The sequence below is a fragment of the Scleropages formosus genome, chromosome 1 (assembly GCF_900964775.1).
Source record: "Scleropages formosus chromosome 1, fSclFor1.1, whole genome shotgun sequence".
Classification (NCBI taxonomy): Eukaryota; Metazoa; Chordata; class Actinopteri; order Osteoglossiformes; family Osteoglossidae; genus Scleropages; species Scleropages formosus.
In genome coordinates this window covers 9,172,510-9,194,383 of record NC_041806.1, presented here as the reverse complement: position 1 = coordinate 9,194,383, position 21,874 = coordinate 9,172,510, and the positions used below count along the sequence as shown (strand labels likewise).

General features: G+C 47.6%; 1 protein-coding gene across 3 annotated transcripts in view; it reads left to right on the top strand.

Annotated features, from left to right (window-relative positions):
* Positions 1 to 969: 969 nt before the first annotated feature.
* fgd1 (FYVE, RhoGEF and PH domain containing 1) overlaps positions 970 to 21,874 on the top strand; it is a 45,544-nt gene continuing 24,639 nt past the window's right edge. For 2 of the 3 annotated variants that reach the window (XM_029257458.1, XM_029257457.1), the window contains exon 1: positions 970 to 2,492. In XM_029257458.1, the coding sequence (XP_029113291.1) occupies positions 2,327 to 2,492 (166 nt within the window). In that variant the 5' untranslated portion in view covers positions 970 to 2,326. Of the gene's footprint in view, positions 2,493 to 4,740; positions 4,780 to 21,874 lie in introns of those variants that run through there. The other variant, XM_029257463.1, reaches the window with a different exon arrangement.

Genomic DNA, 21,874 nt, shown 5'->3' with positions numbered 1-21,874 from the left:
AATTGAAAATGCATTTAATACACCTACCGAACATCATCGCCTAGCGTACGAGCGATGGCCATTACAGGCTTACCGCCTTCATGCTGGGCAATTATCTTGAGTTTCTCCTCAAGAGTAATTGCCCTCCTCTTCTTCTTCCCAGCAGGAGACCCAGATAGGCATTTTTGTGACATTATGGATGCACAAAACCCAACGTAACTACAGGGGGTATCTGTACAGCGACCGCATGAAAAACTGGAAGATGCGGATCACTGTCGCTGCCCAGCATCGCAGGAGAGCATCACACCGGATATCGCTTGGCTGGGGGAAAAAAAAAAAATTCAAAATTCAAAGTACAGTTTCTACTGGATGTCTATCGCCAGCTCACCATCATAAAGTAAAAAAATTGTAAGTCGGAAAATCGTAAGTCGAGCAACCGGAAGTCGAGGAGCGCCTGTATACGTCATTTTAACGGAGCAAGGTAGGAAGCATCGGGAAAAAGTCCAATGCACAGAAAGTATTGAACAAAAATATCAAAAAGATGTGCGTGTCAATGTAAAGAGATACATAGACACATTTTACTATATGTATCGAAAGGGAAGCGGCTTCACTTTTGATGGGGAAATTCACATTTACTGTTTAATTATGTAGATTAGTTTAAATTAGCACAACAATGCGGGTGTTTCCATGCATACACCCAGCGAGTGGGATCCGTTCGGGTGTAGTGGAAGCGTGTGAGAAGTGGGAGAGGAGTGCGATAAGTGTGTGAGATGTGTGTTCCCTCCATTCGGACAGGCCTCCACGAACAATAGATTTGACGACTTATTAACTCCCCCCCCCCCCCCATTTGGTTGTTTTCTTTAATAAATGTACCGAATGCACGATCGATGGCAGTAAACATTAATAAACAGAGGAGTTTCGAGCGAGACGGGAGCCGTCATACACACACCACCGTTCTTGGGAGGGAAGTAAGAATCTCGTCAACGTTTTTCAAAGAATCAGATTTCATGGACAAAAAGCTCTTGGAAAAAGGGGGCGAAATGAGAAACAGACTTGGGTGGAAGGAGATGCGGGGGGGGCCTGAGGCCGGGTTTCGGATGTCGGCGGATTGAGGGAGGGAGGCAGTGCGCTCCTACACACACTCGGGAGCTCGAGTGTGACGGAACCCCTCCAAGTTTCACACAAAGGAAAGGATGGACTCGGGGTGCGAGGAGACGCCGCACGGTGTGTCGTGGACCTGAGACGCGGCCACACAGGGAAGGAGACACCCGAGCGGGACGCGGCTGTGCTCGAAGCCGAGTCAACTTCAGCGTGTCGGCATTTCTTCGACGTCTGGATTTCGGCGAAAGCAGCTGAGCTTGCATATTTTCGGGGAGGAAATCGAGGAGAAGAAGCGAAGCGAAGCGAAGCCCGGCCGGACTCCGAGAGCGTCGGACGCCGCACCTCCAGGACGGACTGAGTGACGAGCCGCGGTCCTCAAAGTGAACGTTTATTTTTCGCCTCAGGAATATAAACGCATTCAAAAGTAAACGGTCTGTTTTTAGAGCGGCCGAACCTACAGGTATTCAACAGGCGTAGGGGGGTTGAAACAATGGAAGTTGGGTTTTGTGCTAAGGTGAAGGAAAGGCAGAGTTTCGGAGGAACCTGATTGCTTTTGTACTTTTTTTTTTTCCTTTTTTTTTGCGGGGACTGAGAAGCGCAGCCCGCAGCGAACACCCGGTAACCCGGAGAGTACTACGGGTTACGTTCCCCTCCGGGGGCTGAAACTAAACTAAAGAATGACAGTTTTATAATGAATAATTAAGGGAGAGTGCCTTTATTGACGGCGCTCGGGAGCGAGCGCAGTGCTGCCCTGCGCGCCGCTGGGGCTCCGCTCGTTCCACACGCGCCTCAGCTCAGTGATTTAGAGGCTCTGCAGTTGGTCGGCTCGCGCGCGCGCTCGCTCGCTCGCGCTCTCCCCCACAGGCCCGCAGTGGCGAGAGCGCTTCCACTCGTCCCCGCACTTTTAACTCTGCCCTGCCGCGCACTTGCTCCGCTTGGATTAAACCGTTGTTTGATGGCGTTTTACATGCTCGCGAGAGGTTTCCACGGCCGTTACAGTCGCGGGGGGCAGCTAGAAGGTGTCCTGGCGGAACGCTGCAGTTTGCTCGCGAGCGCTTTCGCAAGTTGCGGTCCTGAGCGGGACGCGGACGCAGCGATTGGCGGGACGGGCAGCTGCAGCGGGCACCTCCGGACCGGGCACCTCCTCGGAGACCACCTCCCGCGGGCTTTGATGACCGCACCGGGCATCTGAATCTCTTGTTATCACGTCACGCGAGGACCCGAAACGGCACCACGCGGCACAGGTATGCAGCTGAACCGGCCGAGGAGCGCCGTGATGAGCCTCAGCCCGCCGCTGCTGCCCCCGGAGCCGCAGAGCTCCTTCTCGAGCCAGTTCAGGACCATGCGCTTCTCCTACCACATCGCAGGCGGCGGCGGCGCGCCGAGCCCCCAGCCGCCGCTGCGCCGCATCGGTGAGTCTCGACGCTTGACTGTCACACGCGTTCGTTACGTCTGTCAGTGTGAGTGTGTGTGTGCGCGCGCACGCTTCGTACCTTCTCACCAGCCGTTGACGGAGACTAAGGTCACGGCGGAGCTTCGTTTTTTAGCGACGTGTGTGTCCATCCCGGCAGCAGATCACCTGTGTTGAACCCCCACGCTTCATCGGAAAGGACTGAACCCGTAATCTGACCTCTGCAGTGTGTGTGTGTGAGAGAGAGAGACACAGAATGTATCTTACCCGAGTGTGTCCTTGCAGTGATTCCTGTACAACTGCAATTGTCATCTCAGGCAAAAAAAAAAAACAAAAAAACCCCACAAGGTCACGCATATGTAATATTTCCGAATTAAGCAATGTGTAGCCTGTTTGACTAATAGTCTAAGAGAGTGTCTTGAATGTTAGGTCTACCCAAAGACAACGGATTAAATTTATTGTTTAAATCAAATTGCGAGGCTGTTCCAGGGCCTTGGTATTCCCGCTTATGATCGAGCCTTTGGCAGAAACTTGGGCGCAATCAAGACGTACCCAGGGTAGATGAGGAGACCCATTGCGTTTCTCTCCGTGCTGATGTGCTCTTATACCGGAGTCATGGTAAAACATCACTTCCAGTGGTATGTCATTTATGGTGTAATAACACCTGGCTGTGAAGGAGCGTTGATGTAGCACTTCCCACAGCACGCGATAATGCTGCGATCGTCTGTAGGCTTTGGTGCTGCCGTAACACCTTTTTTATTTGCGTTAGTGTAAGCATCGATGGTGTTGGGGGTGCGGTGGCACAGCGGGTTTGGCCTATGCCTGCTCTCTGACGGGTCTGGGGTTCGAGTCCCGCTTGGGGTGCCTTGCGACGGATCGACGTCCCATCCTGGGTGTGTCCCCTTCCTCTCCAGCCTTGCACCTCGTGTTGCCGGGTTAGACTCCAGCTTCCTGCAACCCCACATGGGACAAGCGGTTTCAGTCAGTCAAACATTGATGGCCAACACATGTTTTTATCACTGACCTTCGCATTATCTGTCCTCGGTGTGACAGTGATAGCTTGTACTGAGATACCTCTGCACTTGAAATCGCCTTTTGCTGTATAGCCTCAGTGCTGCTTTGAGCCATGCCTTGCGTGTGGTTGTGGCTGCAGTCGACCATGCGTTGGAAATACTGCCCAAGAGCTGTTGAAAACCCACTGGCTGAAGAAACCACCTGGCGCTGTAGATCGGTACCTGTTGTAGGAGGGAGCCTTTGTCACCACTCTCAAAGGACATCTTCGCAAGATGTCTTCAATAACTATAAACCAATATGAAATATCTCATTACGTTTAGCTGACGCTTTTCTCCGAAGCGGCTTATGACGTTAAACTGTTTTACAATGGTTTACCCATTTATACAGCTGGGTAATGTTACTGGAGCAATCTCGGGTAAGTTGCTCAAGGGTGCTACAGCCGGAGGTGAGATTCAAACCCGCCGCCTTTTGGGTCCAAAAGCCACAGCTCCGACCGCTACGCTACCAGCTGTCCCCCCTCCCGATACCAGTTGTTTGTAATTCTGAATGGAAAAGCCTTCAGAGAAGTTTCCAATGTTCTAGTTCACATATCACAAAACAAGACCTTGCTGAAGCAGATGTGTGCACTTTGGTTACATTTTTGATTGCATTGCTTTGACACACAGGGTAAATCATGCAAAACAAATTTCTCTCATTTTATGTCATTTCAGTTTGTTGGCGCACTTTGTCGCTTTTTAAATATTGTTCTGGAGCTTGCTGGATTATGAAAGCTGAAATTAGAAATGACCTTTAGCTGAGATGCTACACACTCTTCTGTGCACAGCTGTGTGGAGTGACCACTAGGAGAGGTGGGAGAAGTGCTGCTAACACCCCTGTACATTCCCCCCAGAGCTATTTATAGAGAGTGCAAAAAATTGATCTCCTTTGTTTCTGCTGTCAGCTTTGATCTCTGAGTTGAAATGCGGTATTCTGAATGTGCTGTGGTACAACCTGTAACAGTAAGTCTATGAAAAAGGCAGTGCTGGTCATCCATTGCTTTCTGTGTACTGTTTGTGTTTGCTCTCAGGTATGTGCCAGAGTGTGTGTGTGTGTGTGTGTGTGTGTGTGTGTGTGTGTGTGTGTGTGTCAGTTATGTGTATTTACTCAAGCTCTGAAGTGCAGTCGGCCGCTGGAGGTGGGAGCAGTTCGCTCAGGCGGTGTACCAGTTGGCTCTTGATGGCAGGGAAGCTGACGGACACACTGGCTGCCAGATTCCCCTCTTTGTACTCGAAGCAGTAAGGAATTTTAATTTTTACGGTAATTTTTCTTATTGTAAGTCGAAAAAGAGGAGCCTCTTTGAAAAGCAGTCTAATTTATTGATGTCGCGAGACACAGCGGACATGCGCTGTGGGTGCGGATGAACCAAAATGGAGCAAACGGTTTTCGGGTTCACTGAGATAAAACGCACCCCTGCTGGCGTCTCCAGGAAAGCCTGCAGTGGAACACGCGTGTAACACTTTCTCAGCTTCTGTATCGGTTCTCATACAGATGGTGAGCTGCTGCCTGCGTGCTGACTTTACCCTTGTTGTGTTCCCTCCGTCCAACCCTGAAAGAAGTCCAGCATCTCCTGATTAGATAATCGAGCGGAAAATAAAATGTCAGGCACCTTGTCGTGTGCTCGGTCATGAGTTCTGGAAACTGAAATGATACGAAATACAATACTGTGTTTCCTCAACTGTACTGATGCTCTCCAAGCCGCTAGAGTCGCCTCCCTCTCCTCGGTCCTCATCCTCCTTGATCTGTCTGCAGCATTCGACCCTGTCAACCACCGGATTCTACTCTCCTCTCTTAGTCAGCTTGGGATCAAAGGAGCGACACTAAGATGGTTTGAGTCCTACTTCTCTGACAGATCCTATCAAGTGGTCTGGCGGAGCTCTTGTTCTTCTCCTCTGCCTCTCTCAACCGGTGTCCCGCAGGGCTCGGTACTAGGTCCTCTTCTCGATCTACACCTCCTCCCTCAGGCCGGTCATAGCCTCTCACGGATTCAAATACCACTGCTATGCTGATAATACTCGGCTCTTCCTCTCCTTTCCACCTGGAGCGTCAGACATTTCCGCACGCACTGCTGCCTGCCTGCTGGATATCTCTCCATGGATGTCTGATCACCACCTCCAACTCAACCTCTTCAAAACAGAGATTTTTCACCTCCCAGCTGGCCTGTCCTCCTGTCATGATCGGTAGATCAAACTCGACCACTCACTCATTTTGCCTAGCTCCTTTGCTAAGAGTCTGGGAGTAACGATTGATGCAAGTCTGTCATTCTCTCAACATATCGAAGCCCCAACCCGTCCTGCAGATAGATCCTGCGAGTATTATGCAGGATGTGTCCCTACCTCACAACTGACTGTGCTCAACTACTTGTCCAGGCCACAGTGACATCCCGTCTGGACTATTGCATCTCTCTCCTGTGTGGCCTTCCCGCTACTGCCATCAAACCTCTGCAGCTGATATAGATTGCTGCTGCACGAGTTGTGTTTGATTTGCCAAAGCGTTCCTACGTACCTCCTCTACTTATTTCTCTGCACTGGTTTCCTGTAGCTGCCTGGATCAAATTCAAGACCCTGGTTATTGTCTTTAAATGCGTCAATAGAACTGCTCCCAGCTATTTACAAGACTTGACCAACTGCTACACCCCAGCTTAGACCCCTTCGCTCATCTACTTCTGCTCGCTTGGTGGTCCCGCGCACGAAAAGTAAAGATGAAGGGTCTCGGTTCTGGCTCCGTTGTGGTGGAATGACTTTCCCCTCTCGCTCAGAATTACGGAAACTTTGTCTAAATTCAAGAAGGGTCTGAAAACTCACCTTTTCCGGGCCCATTTCGCCCAAGATCTCTCCAGCTCATTTATGGTGTAAATGTTCATGCACCATAACTTCAGGAACATCCCCAGATTAGCCTTTATCCAACTGCTACTCTGGCATTGTATGTGATTTTGTGTATCTTATTATTAATTAAAAAAAATTTTGGTAGGATGTTATCAGCATTCATCTATCCTGCGTTTTATGCACCTACTCAAGCGATGAACATCGGTGCATCAAATGGAAGGTAACAAACTAGGTTTACTTAAGAGTCACATGTCCACAGCCATGTCTTTTTCTCTCAATGTAATGCACAAATTGTATTTTTGCTTGAGGTGTACATCGCTTTGGACAAAAGCATCTGCTAAATGAATAAGTGTAAAATGATGCTGTTTCCCATCCAAGATGACCTACAACACTGTTTTTCTGTATTCATCAAAGGTAAGACTAGATGGTGTGGCAGGCGTATTCCTTGTTATAGAGAAGTAGTAAATGCTGGACGTGCATCAGAGGCCCTCATCTATTTGACCATGTTAAAGTTCACATCCTGTAACCCATTTACACAGCTTGAAATACTTCATTAGGTGCCCACCTGTGGTTTGAACCCACACCCCTAAGGCTCAGTTTAGAGCCTTAATTCCTGTTTCATACCGCTGTATAAAGGTCGGGCATCTTAATTTCACTATTTAGATACAGTGGGAATTTGTGTAATGTATGTGGAGCTAATTAAAAAATACAATATAACATTGGTATACTTTTTACGTACAGAAGTACCGCTGCTTAATGATGTATTTTATTCTTGTATATTGTCACGTGTTGCTTAGATTTTTTTTTCCTACATAAGAAACTTTTATCATGCCATTAATGATCCTGGGACAGCTGGACAAGAGAGTGTATTTTAACATATACCCCCACAAAGGGAATGTGTTCCTAAAAATCATGCTTTTCACATAAGGTGAATTAACATAGTATGTAATTGCAATCAGTTTCAATTTTAAGATTTGTTTATACCTGAGCCCCAAAGTGACACCAGTGTATAATAAATATCACCAAATCCCGTTGAACTGGACTGCAGCAGTTAATTTTATATGTCATAATACAATATAAGAAGAGAGCTTAATACAGTATGGCTGTCTAATGGTGCTCATTCAGCTCTTTCGTTGCTGTTCCATACTGGATACTTAACAAAACATGGGATTTCACCCACAGTCCGAAGACATCATTTTAAATTGAGCCGGTGATTGAATTTCTGGTTGTGTGTGTGTGTGTGTGTGTGTGTGTGTGTGTGTGTGTGTGTGTGTTACATTGCTGTGCTCTGTAGGTAGATGAAGGGTTGTTCCGTATTTAGCGTAGTATATCTACCATTGTACGACAACCTGGATAAAGGTGTCAGCAAAATAATAAAGATTAATTATATGTCGCTTTAGGGAGAAGCATCTACTAAATGAATAAATGTGAATGTTCTGGTCAGCTGTCCAGAGGCATGTGGAATCTAAATTAAGTCTTTATAAACGTGCAGAAAGGGCTTGAAAGACAAAGCAGTGGTATCAAATGAAACTCCCGGTACAGTCCAATTCTCATTACTCTAATGGGCGTATCTTAGGTGATGACCATACTTCTTTTTAGGAAATATTTGCCATTGAGACTACAGCGCAGTTTATAACTGTTTTTTTGTTGAAATGAGCTCCATTTCATTGTGTGGAAAAGGCATTTTCTTCAACTGGGAATGCCGGCGATTTGCTGATGGAGACATGGTGGTTCGGGGTGGTATGAGCACTCTTCTAAATTAACTGCCCGTCTTGTAAATGTGGTCCGATCCGAGCGCAGGAGGGGAAGGGATCAGGGATCTCCATGGCATGTGCCTGTAATATTTTTTTTTGTATCAGTGTGCCCATTGAGCCATGACAAGTAAGGGGTACTGGGTTTTGTGTGCGAGACACCAGTACCCGTTCAGATTTCATTCAGGGGACTGTGGAATGTTCGTACGTTGTTCTTCGGGGTTCCTCAGCTGCATCTCGACGTCGGTAGGGGCACATTAAACCTGACCTCTGACCTCCCCATTTATCTCTGTGCGACAGATGCATGATGCTCAGGATTGACAGCGACCCTACCCCTTGCTGTCTGCATGCCAGACTACGCCACTGGGCTCCTGTCTCGCTGCGCTTATGGTGTCGTCTGTCAGGAGGCGTCACCCGCCCACAGACAACCAGCTGAACGCTAAAACAACGAGCGGAAGTTTTTACGTTGCACCGTGAAGGTTAAGTCTTCGGCAAGGTTGGAAGTTTGAAAATGGCACCGTTGCATTTCATATGTGTATCAACGGGCGAAGCATTGCATGGTTTTGACTGAACGATGTGGCTTTTTATTAGTCGGCTGGGGGTGGTCACACAATTCTGCCCTAATCTCTAACTTTGCACTGTTAATGACTGGTATCGGTTATGATTTGGGTGAATTGCATATGATCCTGCTGGTGCTTGTAAATGCTCCAAAGCTTTCCGATGACTACGCCGACTTGGGGATTGGATTCTAACACTTACACAATTTCTGCATATCACCCTTGATTCCCCCCCCCCCCCCCCCCCTTTGACCTTGTGTGAAGAACATTTAGGAAGAGTAAAGATTTCTGAAGAAGAACAGAATGGTCATATTTGTTAGTATGAAGTTTTGGTGACATTTTCCAGGAATACAATTTAGTGTACATGTATTGTCCGGCATGGAATACCTGTGACAATGGACTCAAGCGGCACCAAAAGGAATCTTCATTGGTCTGTAAAACAGATTTCAGTAGATTATCTTCCACTGAATACAGTGTGTTGTTATGCAAAAAAATTATGGTGGTGTACCTAGCAATGCTGCTATAAATGGAAAATCAGCAGTATTAATGAAACCGACATGCTGTACACAGTGGGATTTACATTCATTCATCTAGCTAATGCTTTTCTCTAAAGTGACTTAGAATGTTAAGTTATTGCAAGGTTACAGTTTTTTACCCAATTATACAGCTGGGTAATCTTACCAAAGCATTTAGGGCAAGTACCTTGCTTAAGGGTACCACAGCCAGAGGTGGGGATCGAACCTGCAACCCTTGGATTCAAAGATAGTAGGGCCAACCATTACACTACTAGCTGCCTCTACTGGGTTCTGATGTATGCTGCATTACCTGCTTGCCAGATTTATATTTATTATCTGACACTTTTTCCCAAAGCGTTTCACGACTTGCAGAATTTATGCTTAATTTCAGGGTCAGCGTGGGATGATAGGCTGGACGCAGTGTTTGACTTCATGACTTGTTTTGCTCTCATACAACAGTCTCACACTGTTCTTAGAACCACTGTAAATGTGTCTGGCCTTTGCCGCAATGAAATATCACTTGAAAAACACTTCTCCATGTTGATACAACCGTGCATCCGTTGCCAGAGGGGATAACTGGGGAAATATTTTGATTCATTCGTATGTCTTGCGTGTTATTCAACATTGTAAAGCTGACAGTTTTAAATTTCCTGCTTACAGAGCATAAGGCAGTAGGAATCCAAGGAAGGCTCTTCTTTACCAATGCTAGAGTGCCTCCAGGCTTTCAGTGTGTGGTCCAAGTGACTTTGTGTGGTGCGACACCACCATAGTTTTGTAGGTGCATCACTGTTTACAGGGTCTCTCCTCCACTGGCCTGGTAACCGCAGGTTCAACAGAGACCCAGAGTCCGGTCCAAGGCCCAGCATCGGCACTGATCGCAGATGGCCTTGCTTAGATTCAGCATTTCGTGGAGGAGGGCTGAAGGGTCCAGAGCACTGTGCTTTATGTGGAATGGGGGCTGGTGGGAAAAATGTTAATGTACAGCTGTCTGCAGCTGGGGGAACCGGAAGTGAGTCAGAGTGCAAAGCCATGGATGCCTGATCCCTTCCCCTCCTGTGTAATTATGCACTGCGGCTGGCTGAATCGGGCCTTCGGCTATGTATCCGAGCGCAGCGCTAACGGTGACGCTCGGGAGCTTGCCAGGGTTGCCGCGCTTTCCGTCCTCGAGCGGATGCGCGCACCTTTACGATCGTACGAGTCGCGCTCCTACCGAGACTCGAGTTTTGCATTTAAGGCATTAAAAATACCAAGAACCTTTCTTATTTACCAAATGTTTGAAATAGCCACCACTGTTCCTAAATTGTACTTTGCCTTAGATGGTCAATTGACAGCGTGCCAGAAACATTCTTGGAGTCGTGCTTAAATGCAAACTGACTGTTGTTGTTTACTTTTGCAGACTATTCAAAGCCCGTTCCGGATTTGCTTCTGCTGCAGATGTATGCCTCCTTCCTGACCATGTTTAGGGCAAACCTAAACCGTTAGTCACGTCCGCGTGCGCCTGTGAGCGGGAAAGACGCGCTCGCCTCCTCTGCTGGAACACTGGAGTGGGATCTATGCCTTTAACATAGCAGACATACCCTTTAAGAAGTTTATAAACGCCCCCATACTCCTATAAAAGCCATCTGGAGGAGAGATTAGATTACACAGAAGCAGCCGTTTCCATACCGTCGGTCTACGTGTCTGCGTCTGTCTGAAAAGAGTGTGCGACTTTTGCGCTTGTGTCAGTGCATATATTGACTCTTATAGTTATAACTAAAGGATAACGATCAAATATATTGAAATCCTTGAATTGTTTATTCAGAAAAATGGTTGCTCGTAAGATTTCTCATTCTGATCTCCTTTCTTTTAAAAAAAAAAAAAAAAAAAAAAAATGCAAATGTTTTCATCATTCTGTTTCAAGGCAGATTTTATGAAAGCTTCTTCAGCGAATATTTTGTAATGTAAGAGAGGTGTTGAACTGGACCGGGGTCAGATGTACTTTTTTGAAAAAGCTTTTGGGTTCCAGGTCACTTACTGAATGGAAAATACGGTATCCAAAAATGAATGATTTTTAAAATCAGATAGCGTTTGCCTTATGTCTATTGCCATGCAGGATGTTATTTATGGGAATTGTTAAGCCTACAATTTTTTTTTTTTTTTTTTCCTCCCCCCTCTCCTGCACAAAAAATGTGTTTCCAGGGAGAAGACTACAATCACAACCGCGCTTTCTCCGTAGCCACGTGTATTATTTCCTCCGTGGAAGTGATCCAGCTGAAGTCCATGTATTCAGTAGCCTCCGCTGGTGTTCCAGTAGCAACAAACAAATTTGTGTGATCTGGCTCTTGTGGTACAATTTTTGCAGTCAAATGATACTTTGCATTCCAAATGCCGTGCTGCTTCTGTTACCGTTTTTATCCTTTAAGCCTCTAACAGTCTCCAACGGAAGGATGTGTCACTAGAACTGTTAAGGAGTGTGAACGTTGTATAACCGTTTTTGTGTAAATCGTTCGGATCTCCCCTATCTTCATCAAGCGTCGATTAATCCCTGATCATTTTCTACTAATAAGTGGTGGGATGTGATGTTCCAGGACTTTCCAGACATCTTAAGAAATACACACGCTGCTTAATTAAAGAGAAGGCACCTCTCCAATCGCTTCCTGATGCTGCAGTCTGCTCCTGTTCTGCCTGAGATTTCCTCTGAGGGAACCATTCCTCTGGTGCGTTACCAGGGATAAAAGTATTTAATATGGAAAAAGTACCCCTTTTTTGAGTAAGAGTTTTAAAAAGCGTAACATTACTTGTGGCCAAAGGGAAGTTTTAGAGATATGATTAGTACTGAGAAGTAACTGTGTAACAAGGCCATCTATCTGCACCATTTGAGTTAAGCGTGGGAGGGATTTGGCCAAACGCTTACAGTAAACTACTTGGCTTCTCTTTTCTCTGATCTCCCAGTGTCATTCAATTTAAGGTAAGTACCTCACTCAAAGACACTACAGCTGGAGGTGGGATTCAAACCTGCAACCTTTGGGTCTAAAGGCAGTAGCTCTAACCACTACGTTACCAGCTGCCCCTGCTGTACGTACCTTGATGCAAGACCACATGTTTCGGTAGAGTCTTCGGTTAATGGTTACTGCGGAAGAGCTTCCGGTGGTCAAGGGTGAAAGTGGCTGCAGATAAGGGCAAGAGGAAAAGCTTTATTGTGGACGACACTGGACTTTTCCAACAGCAGGCCAACATCTCCGGGAAGAAATTTGCGGGTGCCGGTACAGCGGAGAGCTCCAAGCGTTAGAGCCTCTGCGCAGGATCTCCGGTGTTCTCTGTGTGTGTGCTGTAAGCAGAGGGAAGCGCTGGCGTGAACATGTGCCAAGACGTGTCTTTGTGCTGGGGATGGCGACTGAGAATGTCAGTGATGGGGGACAGGTGCTGAGAGCTCTGCGGATATAAATAGCGTGTTGTATGGATGTGTGTGTGTGTTGCGCTCGGTGAGGGAGCGGACCCCACTCATTGGCCACTTTCCATAAAATCTTGGTCTTGTGACTCCTTGGCTAGGTGGCAAGACAGTCATTTGGGTTCGCCGACGCCCCTTGTGAACATAACCATACGCGTTGCCGTACCATAGCGTCGAAGCCCCTCGATTCAACCACTGGAAAAGATGCTCTTCGGGTCTTCAGTACTAATGTTTTATTTATATGCACATGCAACTGTTCACGTTTACAGTGGAGTATCTCTGTCTAGCAGATTTATAATTGCTCTTATCACCGATTTTATCAAGCGAGTGTTTAAACTCCGCATTTACTCATGTAGAAAATGGTTGCGTGCAAATAGAGGCATAAAAGAGTGTGGTTTTTAATTTTTATTTCTCCAACAGTTTTGCTTTGACCAGGATGATGAACCGGGGCTGGATGTTAAGATCAGTGCAAGGGACGCTAGGAAATGATGGCGAGGATAGATTTTGGAGGCGTAAGAAAACAGACGGGACACACTTTGTCTCTGTGTGCGGGGACTGTTGCCATGATCGCTCTCCTTCCCCTTAATTGCATTTACCGAACTGCAGCTGGTAATTCAATAAAAAGGCAATGCAGGCGTTCTTCAGTTGTCCACCACCTCAAATTACTCCAGAAAGGAGTCATTGTAGTTACTGTTCTGGAGAAGGAGTGCCGTTGCATACCGCTGTGCTTTGTGCTGATCCGAGACTCCGGCGAGCCTGGTTGGACGGCTCTGCTGGATCCCCGAACTGTTGGGGGGGGGGGGGTTGTAGGGCGGCCGTGCCTCCTCCTCCTACCAAAGGGACACTGCAGTCGGTGCGGGCAAAACAGAACTAAAATACTTGATGCCTGATTTCTTAATCTTTGTACGTCTTTGCGGTAATCAAATACCCGTTCATTTGTTGGGCGCATGGGCTGGCATGTTCTTGATTGTGCTCATCTCCTCTGGAAGTCCTGTGTGACACGAACCACTGTGCTATTATTCCTATTCCTGCTGTTCTTCTCTACAGTGGCATTGGTGCAGTGCCTGGAAAGGCTATTGGCTGTGTGTGTGTGTGTGTGTGTGTGTGTGTGTATGTGTGGTATCTGGTGGTTCCTCTGTAAGTGCGGCTGCGATGCAGATCCCCGAACGAGCAAACGAGAGCTTGCTTGATCCGTGACGCACGTGGCCACACGAGAGCTGTGCGACGGGCCGGCGGCAGCTGCGCGCAAAGCCGTGCAGAGGGAAAGGAGGGGCTGAGCGGAGAGTGTGTCACTGTGTCAGTGTGTGGGAACGCCATGCCACTGGGAACCACAGACAACGTGGCAGCGCTGAGAGGGAGAGAAAAAGAGAGAGAGGGAGAGCTGGAGAACTAGCTTCGGCGACTCCAGACGAATGGGGGAGAGGGCTTTAAACTGCCGTGAGAGGAACGTTTTAATCCCTGGAAGGCAGGGTGTCATAACTTGGAGGATGTAGCTTTGAATTGGTTGAGATATTTTAAACTCTTATGACGGAGAGAGGCAGGATAACTGGAAAAATATGCTTCTGTTATCCTTTGATTCCCCCCCCCACAGCAGAAAACCTAATGAGAATATTGAGGAAAACAGATTACTGTCAGGCTTATCTGCAGCCTCTTACACCACACACACACTATGGAATGAGCTTGCTGTGTGCGATGTCATATTTTAGTACATGCATGTGTTTGTTGATGTGGAATGCAGGCTGTGCATAGTTATTCGTGCAGGATTTGCTGGCTTTTAAGTAGGTAGTAGGGATGTGTTGGGAAGCTGGTGCAGTCCCTTCTTGGAGCTCACACCACGCCTGCGTAGGTGCAGATCCATCATCACAGCAGGGCCTTGCAGGCGATTCGAGAGGCAGGGTGTCTGTCAGCACAGTCTGACAGCTCTCTGGGGGAGCCCTGGTCACCTCTGCTTTTAAAACTGTACACATACACTCTGGAGAATGATGTAGAATAAACTCCAACCTTGGCTGAAGATGTACAGTTCATGAATTTGAGACCTTTGCACATTATTATAAATTACGTTTATTTGCCAGCCCACACACCTTATTCACTGTGGTGACTTACACTGCTAGATACACTACTTACAATGGGTCACTCATCCATACATCAGTGTAACATACACTCTCTCACTCACACATTATGGGGGAACTGAACAGAATGTCTTTGGACTGTGGGAGGAAACCAGAGCACCTGGAGAAAACCCACACAGACTGAGCAGGGATCGAACCCACGTTCTCTCACACCACCCAGGCACTGTGGGACAGCAGTGCTTCTCGCTGTGCCACTGTGCCACCCTGAAATTACCTCTCTCTTACTACAGCTGGGCTTTACCACTATCAATTCACGGTAAGTGCCTAACCCTAACCCTTCTACGGGCCCAGCATGGATTTGAACCCGGGTCCTTGGCTCTAACTTCCTCACTACCGGCTGACCTCCGTGAAACACGTTTCATTAAATCAAGGCAGTGCGGATATCATGGAAACGTGCTGTTCGGAAATGAACACACGTGGCCAACCCTGTACACCAGATTAACATGTGCCCAGCCATCCATACATAGTGTCTATTACCAGGAGGAAAAGCACATGCATTAAACATTTTATTGAATACGGAATAAAAAATGGCAGTTCAACTGACAACGTTTGTTCGTAACAGTCTGCCGTTCATGCCTCATTCAACCGCGTAGCATCCGCTGCTTGCGAAAGGAGTTGTTCTGGCTAGTCATGTATAACGGAAAAGAAACAAAATTGACAACTGACACGCCTGGTAAGAAACTCTGTGCTTACCGCACCAAGTTGAGAGAAGCATTTTATCGTCTCTTTCTGGAACAGCCTGAGATCAGTGCGCTGACAGTTCAGCCATCCTGTTCAAAGACTGGAACAGATTGGGGAGGAGTATGGTATGTTGACCAAACTGCATCTCACAGATGAGTTGTGTAGCTGACTTTGAACAAGCAGTCCTAAAGCGCTGCCCTTCCACACGGCACAAGAGTTGAGCCGACGAGTGCCCTTTGTGTGTTTGTGATGTGACCGTGAGACATCTGCCGTGTCCTTTCCATAAAGCAGCACTAGCAGCAGCAGATCAGTGCTCTACTACGAAAAGAACTGTGCACATGGTGCTTCATGTAGTGATGTAGAAGACATCTGGACATCGTCTAGTATCAGGTATCGGCCAGTGTCAACGGAAATAATGCTCTCGGTCCGAGGACCCATTTTTCCCTCTAGGACCACCACCTCGAGCCAGCCTTACACGCTACCCAACATGCACTCACCTCCTTATAATCCTTCACAGCCCCCAACAAGGTTGAACAACCATTCTACATTTCCCACCATTCCTGTCATTCACAACTACTCAAAATGAACATCTGTTCCCACTCAAACGGGGTGTTCTTCAGTAACAGGGATCGTTACGTTATTATTATTATTATTATTATTATTATTTATTAACCTTTATCTTAATGCCTTTGTCGTAGGCAAGTTGCAGTTTTATTTCTATACGAAGCAACTTGCAGTGATTTACTGTTTTATACAGCAGGGTATCTCTACTACACAGTTCAGAGTAGGTAGTTTGAATAATGGTACTACAGCAGGAGTGGGATTTGAGATGAAGGCCATGAGCCATCAAAGCAACAGCTTTAAACGCACCTATTGTTTTTTCCAAAGCGTTGCAGGATCAGTTTTAATTAATTGGGCTACCAACAATTTCCGTCTCTCTCTTCGTCTGCACAGACAAGCCCGCTGGTAGCACAGCGAGCGCGTACTTGAACCGTCCTGGTGTTTACGGTGCAAGTCCCAGTGAAAGGTGTTTGTGCAAGTTGGGTGCAAAGGGCTGTCAAATCAGCCTGTATTTACGCAGAACGTTTAAACCGTACGGAGTTTACGGATTCAGAGATTTCAGCTTCATATTTTATGTATTAGCTTGATTTAAGAACTCTTTAGCTGCAGTTGTCATGCATTTTGAGGTCTTTACAGAAGAGCCCGTGAGAGCTCCCAGGCTCCTCTCCGATCCCTTTGGGGGGTGTGGCGCGTTCAGCTTTGTTACGCCGTCAGATGGGAAATGCGTTTAAGATGAGGCTCGGCTCCCGAAAGCCCTCAACCGGAACGTTCCAGATGTCGGCCGAAGGAAATCTGATAAAGGCCTTTGTTGTGACTCTTTCGCCTTTGATGTTTATCATCGTCCGGCGGAGAAGGGTGTTTGAAAAGGTGCTTTTTCAACTCCACGGCTGTGGTTTTTTTGTTTGCTATTCTTAATGAAACAAACACATTCCACACCAGAAGAGAGTTTGGGGGGCGGGGGGAGCTTCATCGGGACCTATGGCTGTTTAGAAAAAGGGCGGGTTAAACGTGGTGGTTGTGTTGGTTACTAGAGGGAGCCAGCATTTGTGAGGGTCAACGGCTCTGTCCGTGGACCTTTCCCCTGAATGCGTATGAGGACAGCTGGGAGAGGGCGTGCTACCCCTCCCCGTCTGGGAGTGTCATCGCCGTCACACTTTGTGCCTTGCTCGTACGCTTCCGAGCCTTCGGGGCCGGGCTACTGGTAGACCCCAAGACAGCTGGAACTTGGTATTTCCACGCTGCTCATCGTTTTCACCTCACGTTCGCATGTCGGGAATAACTTTTCGCGGGCCTCGTGCACGGCGCATTAAAATAACCGTTAACACGAAGGACGAAACGTTAGGTCGGAAAGCTAGTGCTAAAAATAAAGTTACGAGCAACGACGTGCTGTAATTATTTCTGCGTCTGAGAGCTTCAGAAGACTCGTCTGCGTTGAGAGCTTTAAAACAAAACGTAACGAGGAGTTGGTGATATCGCAAGGAGCGCTGACTGAGACACTTGGCACCGAAAACGAACGGTGGCCTAAAGCGGCGCGTTCTGGTTCGCTTCAAGGGGAGAAGCAAAGAATCATACGTAACGGAGCCCTGGTGGAAGAGTGCGTTTGCGCCGAGCAAATGTTATATTTGGGGAGCTATACACACACACATTTTCAGAACCGCTTGTCCCATACAGGGTCGCGGGGAGCCGGAGCCTACCCGGTAACACAGGGCGTAAGGCCGGAGGGGGAGGGGACACACCCAGGACGGGACGCCAGTCCAATGCAAGGCACTCCAAGCGGGACTCGAACCCCAGACCCACTGGAGAGTAGGACTGTGGTCCAACCCACTGTGCCACTGCCTCCCCCCCCCCTTAGGGAGCTATACTTACGGGTTAATTATGAAATTAAGGAATCCCAACATTCGGGTACAAAAACACACTTTTATTTTGATTGAAGTTAACGTGGCGTGAATTCCATTGGATTAAGGGTCTGTTTGCTGGAAAAGCATGTAAATGTTACCTCGGATAACCCTCGGGTCAGTTAGGCTACTGCAGCGGAGGATCAATGACCATCTGAGGAGGCTCCCGCTGTTCTTCGTGTGACGAGGGCTTGGTGGGGTGGGGTCACATTATTGAGATGTCCCTCAGCGCCTCGGAAAAGATGCGTCCGAGAGCCACCCGTTACCCAGAAATAGGCCCAGCGAACTTGGTTATTTATTTCACGCTGCTTTCTGATGTCTGTGCTTTTTATAGGTATTTCTAATATCTGTTGTTTACATCAGCTTATATATTACCTGCGGGAAGAGAAACGCATAGTAATGCGGCGGAGGTAGCGGCCACTGCGTGCGGTAAATGTAGGTTGCCGTCTGTCTGTCCTGGAAGTTCGTAATCGGAGGTAACGTGTGTGTTTTGTGTGTGTGCGTGTTTGTGCATTTGCTGCTACAATGGAGCTGGTGACAGTGGGCAGATGGTGTCGTCCCAGGGGAAATCGGGGGGTAAATCTCTCCATTTAGAGAGCGCGGCTTGCGCCAGGGCGGACGGGAGGGGCGGCGCGGGCCACAAGCCAGCAGAGCCAGGTGGAGCCGACGTGCCGGAGGAGGGTGCCAGCTCCCCCCGACAGCGGCGTGCCCGAGGTTAGAACCGCGTCCGCAAAAATGCGCGTGACGGCGTGCGTAGCGTGGCTCCTTGGCCGTACACATTGCACCGCCTTGCTGTATGCGAGAGCTAGGTGGACAAACACCTGACGGCGGTGTGTTTTCCCATTGCATCCGGTGCATGGAGTCGCCCAGGAACGCCACCCATCATTCGGTAACTGTAACTGTAAATAAATCTCTTTTACCGTTTAACCCAGTGCTAAGCTCGTTTAATCTCCATCGGATTTGCATGGTTTAAATTTTTCGAAGGAGAAGATACAGAAAAGCGGAATTAATGGGAAACCACTGCGAAAACGAATGTCCCGGTGTTTGCTTTTCAGCCTTCGCGCAAATGGCAAATTTAAAGCGGTTGTAAAAGAGTTTTCAGCATCAGCGGGTAAAATGTAACCAAAGTCTGCATTTTTTTTTTTTTTTGTTATCGTTAATGTGAGGAGGGCGGTCCGGTGGCACGATGGGTCGTGCCGGTGCCTCTTGGCTCTTGGGGATGTGGCTTCGGCTCTGGCTTTGTATCCGTCTCGGTCTATGCGGAGACGGTACGTTCTCTCCAGGTTCTGCCCAGGTGCTCCAGTTTCCTTCCCAGTGCAAAGAGATGTTTCAGGCGGATCTATAACTCTAAAGTGCTTTTAGTGTGGGACCGTGTGGGTGTGTGAGATGTGACTTGCGGTGGACAAACCTGTCCGGGATGTACCGTGCCTCGCGCCCCATGCTTCCGAGAAAGGCTCCGGACCATCGCGGCACCGCATCGGACAAGTGGTTTTTGTATCGGTGGATAGGTGTAGCTAGAGACGCAAAGAATAACTTTTAACGTAATTGTCAGTTAAAAATAAATGTTAAAAATTGTATAGTGCCAAAATATGTTTACCAGCAGAGAAATAGATCATTATGTAGTTTTATGCATTTGACATGCAGGAAGATTCCTTACTGTGCACCTTTAATTGGCCCAGTTTACTACTTCTGTGCCAGCGCTACTGGTACACCACCTTATTATTGCAGTTTTAAACTGGCAAATTGCTGATGCTTTTGTCCAAAGTGATTTAAAGCATTTGGCCTATTTACACACACACACATTTTCAGAACCGCTTGTCCCATACGGGGTCGCGGGGAACCGGAGCCAACCTGGTAACACAGGGCGTAAGGCCGGAGGGGGAGGGGACACACTCAGGACGGGACGCCAGTCCGTCGCAAGGCACCCCAAGCGGGACTCGAACCCCAGACCCACTGGAGAGGAGGACTGTGGTCCAACCCACTGTGCCACCGCACCCCCCCCCCCCCCATTTATACAGATGTGCAATTTATTCTGGAGCAATTCAAGGTAAATGCTGGGCTCAAGGGTACTCAGCGGTAGTACGGCAAAGTCCACGTCTGTTACATCACGAGACTCAATAAGATGACAGAACTGACCGAGTTTCCCCCCCCCCCCCCCCCTTTTTTTTGCATCACATTTTTGTGAATGACTGCTTTTTAATTAGCCTTTGTCCATTTTCATTCACACGCTCTAGGGAGGCCGGATTAAACTTTGTTTCCAGCGAAGACGTTCCTTTCTTTGGCCCAGGCAGCGCTGGGCGTTACTGCGCAGTAGGACCTCCTGCTTTCTACAGCAGATTCTAAATCAAGGCTCCGACTCTGGTCATTAGGAATCCCAAGGTGCTTTTTGCAAACAAATAAGGATGTTACGGCCAATTCCTCCATTTGGCTCAGTCAAGCGTGCCATCTAATCATTCCCCAGTTACTGCAAATTATCCTAAATATTAGTAAAGTACTTCCCTCTTCACTGCAAGTGATAAGTGGGGTGGGTGTTGTAGTTCAGAATGGTCACCATGGTTGGACTCTTATCGTTGGTCTACAGTAAGAATGCTTAGTATATGTAATTCTCCTGTATATAGCAATATCATTTGTATTACGTTTAGTTAGATGTTTTTCTCTGAAGAAACTGAGTTTTTTTAACTTGTCTGTACAGCTGGGTAATTTAGGGTACGTACCTTGCTCAAGAGTACTAGAGCCAGAGCTGGGATTCAAACCTGCCACCTTTTGGGTCCGAAGGCCACAACTCTAACCACTATGCTACCAGCTGTATTAACTGTAATATAGAGCTGTAAACTGTATTACGCCCTACTTAAATATCTGGCTGTATCGCAATATTTAGAGTTCTTTGTTTTTAAAATGGATCAATATGAGGATGACCAGTTTGAGTGCCAGAATCACTTTTATATTCATTTCTCATGCCGAACGGGGAGAGCAAGGAGCCCGATTTCTCATGCCATATTGTGACTTGATATTGCGTGGTATAAAATCCGCTAGCAGAAAATACCATGTCATTTGTGAGCATCTTTAAGGTCTTGAGATCCATGGAGACAAAAACCTTGAAAAGCAAGTTTAATTTATTTGACTTCTAAATGAATAAGCTGCATTTTATTCAGCTTTTGAGCTTTTGCACAAACTCTTTTAAAGCTGTTCAGTGGATGTGGTTGAACTCTAAAACTAGAATGGGTGGCTATACATGTTGCTTTGCCTCGAACCAACTGTGAAAGAACTGAACGCACACAGTGGCTGAAGCCGCTTGTCCCGAGTGGGGTCACGGAGAGCCAGAGCCTAACCCGGCAACACAGGGCGTAAGGCTGGGGAGGGGAGGGTACACACCCAGGACGGGATTCCAGTCCCTCACAAGGCACCCCAGGTGGGACTCGAACCCCAGACCCACCAGAGAGCAGGACCTAGCCAAACCCGCTGCACCAAGAACTGAACAGTACAATGTTTTTAGGGATATTAACTGGTGGCATGAGACACCCTTCAAAGCTATATAGTGTGTGTGTGTGTGTGTGTGTGTGTGTGTGTGTGTGTGTGTGGGGACATGTATAGATATATGTAGATGAGTTAAAGGTGGCATGGTGGCACAGCAAGTAGCGCTGCTGTCTCACAGTGCCTGGGTGGTGTGAAAGGACAGGGGTTCAATCCCCACTTTTTCTGTGTGGAGTTTGCATGTTCTCCCTGTGTCTTTGTGGGTTTCCTCCAGGTGCTCTGGTTTCCTCCCACAGTCCAAAGACATGCTGGTCAGGTTCCCCTATAGTATGTGAGTGACACAGAGTGTTCCACTGATGTATGGATGAGTGACCCTTTGTAAGCAGTGTATCTAGCAGTGTAAGTCTCCTTGGTGAATAAGGTGTGTGGGCTAATAACACTACATAGTATCGATTGTAAGTTGCTTTGGAGAAGTGTCTGCTATGTGAATAAATGTAAGGATAACCAGATACCATTTTGGT